General features: G+C 40.7%; 1 protein-coding gene across 3 annotated transcripts; it reads right to left on the bottom strand.

The window, feature by feature from the left end:
* Window positions 1–1,787: 1,787 nt before the first annotated feature.
* Window positions 1,788–9,824, bottom strand: Ran (RAN, member RAS oncogene family). 3 transcript variants are annotated; one of them, XM_076186826.1, is made up of 4 exons: window positions 9,680–9,824; window positions 3,633–3,834; window positions 2,969–3,224; window positions 1,788–2,675 (listed from the first exon to the last, which is right to left on the bottom strand). In XM_076186826.1, exons 2-4 carry the CDS (start codon window positions 3,806–3,808, stop codon window positions 2,460–2,462), a joined length of 648 nt encoding a protein of 215 aa, XP_076042941.1. In that variant the 5' UTR covers window positions 3,809–3,834; window positions 9,680–9,824; the 3' UTR covers window positions 1,788–2,459. The 3 variants fall into 3 exon arrangements, with proteins under 3 accessions (XP_076042941.1, XP_076042943.1, XP_076042942.1); XM_076186828.1 differs by lacking the exon at window positions 9,680–9,824 and adding an exon at window positions 6,029–6,052; XM_076186827.1 differs by lacking the exon at window positions 9,680–9,824 and adding an exon at window positions 5,211–5,374.
* Between the last annotated feature and the right edge of the window lie 302 nt (window positions 9,825–10,126).

Raw genomic sequence — 10,126 nt, forward strand, 5'->3', positions numbered from 1 at the left:
GTGTGAGGTGAGGGAAGGAGAGCGAGAGGTGAAGAAAAGAGGTGGGGAGGGGGAAGTAGAAAATGAAGTGTGATGGAGAGCGAGAGGTGTGAAGGAAGGAGAGATCGAGGTGCGAGTGAGGTGGGGGGGGGAGGAGAGAGTTAGAGGTGTGAGGAAACGAGGGAATGAAGAGGTGCGAAGGATAGGAAAGAATGAGGAGTGGGAGAGGAGAGAAGAGAGGAGAGGTGTAAGGCAAGAAGAGAAGAGAGCGAGGGGTGGAAGGTAAGGGGAGGCGAGAGCGAGAGGTGATAAGGAGAGGAGAGTGCGAGGGGTGGGATGTAAGGAGAGAAGAGAGAGGTGAGGTAAGAAGAGATGTGTGAGGGAAGGAGAGGAGAGGTGTGAGGGAAGGAGAGGAGCGAGAAGTGTGAGGAGGAGAGAGCGAGAGGTGTGAGGGAAGGAGAGGAGCGAGAAGTGTGAGAGAAGGAGAGGAGAGAGCGAGAGGTGTGAGGGAAGGAGAGGAGAGAGCGAGAGGTGTGAGGGAAGGAGAGGAGAGAGCGAGAGGTGTGAGGGAAGGAGAGGAGAGAGCGAGAGGTGTGAGGTTAGGAGAGGAGAGAGCTTAAGATATGAGGGAAGAGAGCGAGAGGTGTGAGGGAAGGAGAGGAGAGATCGAAATGTGTGAGGGAAGGAGGAGAGAGCGAGAGGTGTGAGGGAAGATGAAAGAGCGGGAGGTGCGAGGGAAGGAGAGGAGAGAGCGAGAGGTGTGGGAGGAGGAGAGCGCGAGAGGTGTGAGAGAAGGAGAGCGAGAGGTGCGAGGGAGATGAGAGCGAGAGGGTGGGAAGGAGAAAGCAAGATGTGGGGGATGGAGGCGAGAGGTAGGAGAGAAGGAGGGTGAGTGGGGGAGAGAGGTGGTAGGGAAGAAGAGAGTGAAGTGTGAGGGATGCAGAGGAGTGAGGTGTGTGGGACGAGGAGAGGTGCGAGGTATAGGGAATGGGAAAAATGTAGGCGGGAAGGTGATAATGGGTGGTGGGAGGGAAGGAGGGTGAGTGGGGGAATGAGAGAAAAGAGGTGGGAGGAAAGGTGCAAGGGATAGGAGAGCGAGAGGTGGGAGGGAATGAGAGTGAAGTGTGAAGGATGAGGAGTCAGAGGTGTAAGGTATGGAGGAGAGCGTGGCGATAGTGGGAGGGAACGAGAGAACGGAGGTAGGAAGGAGCAAAAGATAGATGGGAAGGAGGGCGAGTGGGGGAATGAGAAGTGGGAGGGAAGGCGATGAGAGGTGGGCGATGAGAGTAAGAGGTGTGAGATAAGGAGAGCGAGAGGCGGGCAAGATAAGGGAGGGAACGAGGGAACAAGAAGACGAGGGAGAGACGCGAGGGAAAAAAAGAGGTGGGAAGAATTAGAATAAGGGAAGGAGAGAGCGAAGGTGTGAGGGAATGAGGAAAGGAGCGAGATGAAAGAAGAGGGGTGGGATGGATGGAGAGTGAGGGGTTGGAGAGGAGAGGTGGGAGGAGAAAAATAGAACAGGTGGGAAGAAGTGAAAGAGGTCAGGCATGGGAGTGAAACAATAAAATGGAGCAGGGTAAGCATAAAGTCCAGGAGACAGGAGAGGCGAGACATCAGAGAAAAAGTGGGGAAACAAGGTGAATCTGGGTAAAGGGAGGTAAGAAAGATGGGAGGGAGAAAAGTGCCGAGAGAGGGGGGGCGGGTCAATATGGAAGAGGGATGACGGGGATCAAAGGAGGAAAAAATTCAAGATAAAAAATTTTGACTGGTTTTTGAACATGTATTCTAAGGCTAACAAAAGCCTAATCATAGGTTGAAAACCTGTCCTGTAATAACTTTTATTACATGTGTAAAAATACAAAGAACTGTGGGTTACATACTTCATAACGAATCAAAATTGCATGAAACCTAGGTTACGAACGAGAATATCACCAGTTACAGGACACCAAACAGCTTGTGTTGGTTTATTAAACTAGCAAGGGCTAGACCTGACCATAACATGTTTCCCATGCTTTGTATATTATCAGTTGGGCAAGTGTCAATACAAATTGGTCCAATAATCATGGTTTCAATAATGACAATGCAAAATTTCAATACATTAGTCAACAGTCTTCTACTATTGTCATTGAAGCAGTGTACCTTTCTCACAGCACTGTACCAAAGCAAAAATGATCCTGACACCAAACTCACGTGTTTATGCAATTCTCATAACATCTGACATTGTAAACATACACTAAGAAAATATCTCATTACAAGGAAGCTCACATGCACAAGGTATTCAAATCAAGATTACAAACAAGATTAAATCTAGTGAACTTTATTAGGTAAATTAATATCTTCATAAGGATTGTGCAACATTGTTCCTTTTCGTACGGAATGTCAACCACTGGCGCAGTCTAGGGTATACGTCAATTCTGCAGAAACCAATTCAGGAAAGCACATATTGCCCACTTTTCAACTCAAAGGTTAACTTTACTTTCCTAAAGATCTTCATCATCCTCTGGTAGTGCCGTCTGAGAAGCTTCTTTGAGATCGGATTCGATTTGTTGCTGCCACTGGGGATCCATTTGAACCTCTGGTGGCAGAAGAGCAGGCATGGCAACAAATTCAAGGTTAGGATCACCAATCAATTTGCGTGCCAGCCAAAGGAAGGGCTTTTCGAAGTTGTAATTTGATTTGGCTGAGATATCATAGTACTGAAAGAAAACACACAAGTTAATATGGCCCCAGGCAAAAAATTCCAGTAAAGATACACCCAAACTTGTTAACTGATTAGTTTCAAGCAACTCCTGAGAAATATACAATGCCCTGAATACATTAAGTAACATGTCACCTCGTCGCAACTTCCTACAAGTGTTTGAATAACATATACCTAAATACCTAAACCAGTGTGTGAAATATAATGCATGGCAGTTGCCTAATATTATTTGGAAGGGTAGAAGTAACAACAGCAGAAATTCATGAATCTAAATTTGTAAATGAGCATTACCTGAAGATTTTTCTTCCTGTGGAAGATGATAGATTTTGCTTTGACTTTCCTATCTTTGACATCAACCTTGTTGCCACAAAGTACAATAGGGATGTTTTCACAAACTCTAACCAAATCTCTATGCCAGTTTGGAACATTCTTATATGTGACTCTCGACGTTACATCAAACATGATAATTGCGCAGTGGGCCTGGATGTAGTAACCATCACGAAGACCTCCAAGTTTTTCCTGACCAGCAGTGTCCCAAACATTGAATCTGTAATTTGCAAGTGCATTAGTAGGGGATACAAACAAAATTCTAGCTTATTATTAACACAAACCCAACTTGGTCAGTATGTTTATAACTGGGTGACAAATATTAATATGGAAAATGGGCAGCATAAGTTACATCTGATACTTTAAGGACACTGGTCCTTAGACTGTTCATCATTGAATCTCTTGTTCTTTTCTACTACCCTCTTAATCCATTCCTTGCCACACCATCCTTCAAGACAACTCCTCTCCAACTACAACCATGCACATTATACATAACCAATAACACCCTAACAATCTAAATTCATACTCCTATATCTATCCCACATTTCTATGTACAACCTCGCCTAGCTTGGTGCACCAACTGCTGCTGTGAAACTAAACCACCAACTCAGCTTTGTAAAACACTAACCTGATAGGCCCTCTGTTTGTATGGAAAACAAGAGGATGTACTTCTACACCCAAAGTGGCAACATATTTCTTTTCAAATTCACCCGTCAAGTGACGTTTCACGAAAGTGGTTTTGCCTGTGCCACCATCGCCTACTAGCACAAGCTTGAATGTGGGCATTTCTCCTTCTGCAGCCATGATTACTCTGTTGGGCTTTCACAAACCTGAAAAATACAAAAAATCAGTGTTAAAACAATATTCCAAACTTGATTTACTGGAAAACAACATAACATTTACAATCCTTGCAAATACACCTATGAATTACCAACATCTATTCATATCCATTGCATCCCACAAATTCCAGGTTTTCTCCATTCTTAACACATGAATACATAACCAACAGTTGTCTGGAGGGATCCCAGGAACTAACTAAAGCCACTGAACTGGCCAACAAATCATTCCCGATTAAGATGTCTGGACAAAACTTAAGGGGCAGAGCCAGTTGAGGTGTTCAGTGTTTTCTGTGTGGTGAATGCATCTGGGGCAGTTTGCGGCCCCCCACCTATTGTGCCACCATAATTTTATAATGGATGGCAACATGAACTTCCTTGCCAGTGTAATTCTTACTCTGGCTACTTTCCTTACATGGGGGAAAAAGCTCTTGGTATATGGACTGTAATTCTCAATTGCCAGGCAAGTTTGGTGGTTTGTTTTGGAGTACTGTATCAATTATAAGTATGTGTGTGGTGCAGGTTTGTCTTTGCAATATTGTTGTTCCACTGCATGACTATTGAATGTTGGGATACAATCACTGGTATGGTGTCTGTGGGGGAGTCATCACCAGGTTCCAAATGCATAGTCTTAGTCAGGTCGTTTTACAAAAGGGTAATTTTAGTGAGGGTTTTTCTTTGCAAGAGGAAGGGGTGGTGAAATGTTTTTCAGGAGTGGCATGTTAAAAAAGCAAAGGTTTAGCAATGGAATGGGATATGGTATCTTGGATGAACTATTAATTTGAGTTTGACCAGTTCACATTCATTCAAGTCTGGAGTCACTGGAAGGTCTCAAAGGCTTGGACAAAATCTATGGTTTTGTGGCCGACATGGTGCCAAGGTGGGATTCATTTAAACTTGGACATGTTGCTTCTTCAGGGAATGCAAGCTCCAATGTGCAGGGAGGGCGGGGTTGTCATTTATGAGGAGAGGACACAGCAGTGGTGGGCAGCATGGAGTGTATTTTACCAATGCTTCTACCCTTCCAAATAATATTAGGCAACTGCCATGCATTATATTTCACACACTGGTTTAGGTATTTAGGTATATGTTATTCAAACACTTGTAGGAAGTTGCGACGAGGTGACATGTATTCATGTTTTATCACCCTGGGATTGATGTCATTACCAGATTAATGACAGTTATGTAATGGGTTTTTTTACTTTACATTATTTGGCCACTAATTCTTATGTCCCTGCTGACAAGTTGGGGCTTCTTTCTTTAGGACAAGTAGATTGGGGACTGGGAATAAGGTCATCTGTTGTACGAGGGTGTAGTGGATTGGAAGGAAATAGGAGAGGCAGGGGGAATTTAGTTTGTAGTTCTCATACCAAGGTTGTTTGGGTGTAAGGTCAGCATGATCATTGATTCTGCCTGTGGTTCCAGGTTTGGCCATCATGGATGTCACTATAGTCAGCGCAAGGAGAAATGACCGATAAGGCGGGGCTAGGAGATTTCCCGGTGTTGCCACATATGGGCATCCATGGCGAGAATGTGCGTGTGGATGCAATGTTTTCTGAATGCAGTGTGAGGGGGGCGGGGCCAGAGATTAGATGTAGCGGCAACGTCGCTCTCTCATACACATATGCCATATCTACACTTAAAGAAACGAAACCTTTGTATAGAAAACATTGCTTTGATTTTTACCTCAGTAGTGGTGTGTGACAAAAATTATAATATAATCATACGAGGCAACACTATGAAATTATAAAATAGAATTATATAATAAAATAAGATTATAAAATAATTATATGTGGCACCACAGGGGAACTCCCAGTGCTCCGCCCTAACGGTCAGATCTCAGTGCATCGGGTATAAGCTTTGGTCTTCCCTGAAGCAGATCTCAAATCTCAAAGGATTTCATGTTCAATTCACTATATTGTGTATTATGAAGATGCCCAGAGGCTCTGACCATATTCTGTACGTTGAGTTGGACAGATTTTGTGTGTAAGGAATGTACATGCCGAATAGTAACACTGCTTGCTATGTCCCTAGCACTAGCACACAAACAGCAATAAGGATATAAGTAGCATCATAAAACATATCTTATGCACCAATATCAAGAGGAATTGACCAATGCAAAATGTGGATAAAATTTACGAGGTCATGACGTGTTTATAAATAGGGCATGGGAATGCAAACTATATACCCAAAGGTGGTGCAACCAATCAATCCGATGCCTTAGGTCTTCTTCCAAGAAACCAATTCACAGGTGGCTGGCAACAGCCACATGAACAGGCCCACAAACCATTCTAGGAATATAATAACTAGAAAACACAGAAATCAGAGACCCACATGGCCAAAACAATGTTGATTATTACCCAAATTATGGGAAATATTTGAACAGGCTAAAGCACTGCCAACATGGATATGGATATACCTCTAGTTTGAATAAATCTTCAATTTCCAACAATCTTAATCTCTCCTACATTTGAGAAGAGAGCATTCCGGCTTATAACATGGTCATATCAACAAAATTACCTATTTGCCTATGTAAAGTTCCCTTTGCACGCCCAGTTATAGTATATTGCACTGCCCTGTATACACAACACCTCCACAATTTACTGTCATTTTCCCCTTGATACAGTAATCTCTACAGTATTCTGAACAATGAAATATACCAAACGGGAACAGGGTTTTTCGCCACCTGTGACAGATCGCCACTCATTTCTGTCATTTTCTTGGACCTTTCGCCACCCATTGCATGGCTGTTTCGCCACCTGTTGCGTGGACTTTTCGCCACCTTTTCTTTGGACAATTCGCCGATAGAAATTTATTGAAAATATTACTGTACTTAACTCTATATGCCTCTATTCAACACAGAAAGAGGGATTAAACACATGCGAGATAGAAATAAAGCTATTACAATGTCGAAAGCAGAATGCAAGACCGAGGTATTAAACGTATGCGAGATAGAAATAAAGCTATTACAATGTCGGAAGCAGAATGTAAGACCAGGGACTGATAAACTGATAGATCAAGAGACAAAATGTGTTCATGTCTTTTATGCGACTTAAACCTGATATTGATATTTGTAGACATGGACAACGATATGCCTATACTATAGAGGGCCAGTTCTATTGGGTTTTAATCGAATACATGAACAAGTAGAAAGGAAAAAATATTCCTGCATTAATTATTATTATTTGTCTGTATTGGAAATAACACACTTTTCTCAGGATATGGGAAGCACAGCCGATAACTTCATTTGTAACAAGCCTGGCAGCGGCGCTAATACAAACAGTTACGAATGCTTGTTGAAATAGGAGTGCCATGTTCAGAGAAGAAAAACAAAACAAATGACGTAAGGGAGCTTTATAGTAGCTTATAGTGTTTGCATCTTCTGCATGATGTGCATTCACTGCCGTGCACCATGAGGATAAAAACATCTTAATTTACCAGAACGATCAGGCGGCGATAAAGACATTATTCCGGGCACTATTCATGGCCTGGTTATTAATAAATTAGTTTTAAACATTGATTAATCGTATGAGATGCTATGTATGTAGAATTATAGCGCAATATAACAATCGGTGGCGAAAAGTCCAACGAATGGGTGGCGAAATGTGTAGCATGTAATACCAATGAGTGGCGATCTAAACAGGTGGCGAATTGTCAAGGGGGCGAATGTGAATGGTGGCAAAAAGCCATGTAGCCATACCAAACACCCCACCTTACCTCAAAATAGGACTTCCAAATGAAGTTTAATTTTTCTTTACATTTTTTTTTTTTACTTCTGCCCATAAAAACTAGAATCAAGTATAAAATATGTGTTATCTTATCAAGATCTACAAACTGGAAAAACATGATATTTATGGAGTCTATTGGATGTGGTCTACTTTACCGAGGGATGTATACACCCGTTGAGCTCTCTCAGGTCTAACCCATACTAATCCCAGAGTTGTATCATGTTCGTTTTCCCTTTTAAGTCGGCCTCCCCAATGATTTATTAGTCTTCCACTCAATCTAAAATGTATTGTCAGTATCCACAGCTTCAAGGTTAAACTGAAGACTTTGCTATCCAAGTCTTACAATATAAAAGACCTCACCATCAAAGAGGAATACAGATTATAAAGCTGAAGTAAATCTATTGATGCGAGGGTCCTGCAGAGCATCACTGGTGGAGTCGAACCAATTAAAGAACTACAAGTAACAAGTACTCATCCATGCACTTTTTCAGGACCTATGTACATAAATTCCTGGTTATTCTAGTAACAAAGGCTATTAAAGACCTGAATGTCTTGTTCTGTTAAAACCACCATAGTTTGAGAAGTAGTTTTAATTGTCAATCGATTAAACAAGGTTTTCATTGCCAATCAATTAAACAAGGAACATGAAAATCTTTTTAGTAGAAAAAAGAAAAGAAAAAAAAGTCATGACTTTCCAGTACTGGACTTTTACAATTCAAAATGGCAGTATTTTAGATTTTTAAGATCTGTACAAGCCATGTCAACCAACATATAAAACATCACAGCAGTGACTGCCCATACAGCACTAGTAAACTAGTCTACAAAATTACTGTGAGCAGCCTTTCAGACTGCTGGAAAAAGTTGATAACACCTAGAGGTTGAAGATTATATAAACTATGATATCAAAGAACGAGTAGACATCATTGGAAATGAGGCAACTAATCATCCCTAATAGTAACCCAACTGAAGCCTATATAATAATGATGGGCTTTGTGGGACTAAGAATTAAATCTTTATCATGGAAAATTAATAAAGATATTTGAATGTGACGTAGTAAAATACTTTTCAAATTTTTGGATGTATATACTATATTACCTGTCAGCTGAAGCAGTAGCAGCAAATATTGTGTAAATATTAGGCCAGAAGAGAGACTACATACTTAGGTATGGGTGCCCTACATCAGTACATGCAACATGAGCACAATGCAACAGCACTACCCCAAACTTGTTTCAACCACATGTGATAACCGAGATGACCTTGGTAGCCTATGTTTACCTAATCCTGGGTCTAACATGCTTAGAACATGCATAGAACGAAAAATTCAATTATATTACCGTGCTGTGACTTAATCCTATCCACAGAGATAATGCAATTCAGTCAGTCTCCTTTAACCTAATCATGGTATACGAGTGACGTGTACCCCCGTTCAACCCTCAATCAATTACTAAATGAAATCCCACTCCAAATAACACGCCCCAACCCGAAATCCACAACATACACATAAAATAAATAATTTTAAAATATAGACGACTTCCCTTGGAGGTAAATGACATTTCCAATCCCTCGTAACCTTGAAAATTACGAGAAACTTCTATACGACAGGGCACTACATCAAACACAAGAATCGGCTTGCAAACTTCTGACGACCATTATCAACTGGCGTATTCACTATATGCTACAATAAGCCGTAAACTAGTGCTCATATCAAGATATTCGCAGGTGATAGCGTACATATCCACCTGACTATGGAGAAGATGAGGGTTGTCACGGTTTCATTACACATTACAAATTAAACACCAACAAAAATAGCCAAATATATACCAGTTCCGCTTACCATCAATGTAATGTTCATTTATAATAAGCATTTACTTTGTATACCTTGTTCCTTTCTTAAATTTTATGTTGGCGCTTGAAGCGCCAATGGCTACCATTGTTTGACGGGATTTTCACATTCCTTCCACAACTCATTTTCGATTTATCTGCTATAATACGTGTTTATCACCAGTTCCTTCCTACACATAACATGCTTGCTAATTTCTGTAAAACATATATGTGCATCAGCGTTCATATTTCTACGATCTTTAAGAAAAATTACGATATTCTCTACATACCAGAGGAAGCCGTACGGATCAGAATCCCATCAAGTTGCAGTGGCGGAGGCGGCGGAAGTTGTTTTACAAAGGCACCTCGTTTTTCCGCGCGAAATTTTGAAAATACGAGAACCAACTATACAATTTCTTACAGATTATAATATAGAATTATATTTTGACTAATATTGAATTATTATTTCACATTTTAATGTTTTAATTCCACTAGATTTGAAACATTTGAAAATTTAACTTGTGCTCGTGTACTGATTCTTACAGTTTCGAATGAAATATATTTTAAATGGACTGAAAACAATAAAATGGGCCATTATTTTAGAATATCATTATAATTATCATTTTTTAGAATTTACAGTAATAATAATGTGCATTTGGAAATAATAATATAAGAAAATTCCATCGAGTTATGAATTTTACTATGAATCAACGATTATTATTAATGTGTATAAAACA

Source organism: Oratosquilla oratoria, chromosome 6 (assembly GCF_046742065.1).
Source record: "Oratosquilla oratoria isolate Oo_2021 chromosome 6, ASM4674206v1, whole genome shotgun sequence".
Lineage (NCBI taxonomy): Eukaryota > Metazoa > Arthropoda > Malacostraca > Stomatopoda > Squillidae > Oratosquilla > Oratosquilla oratoria.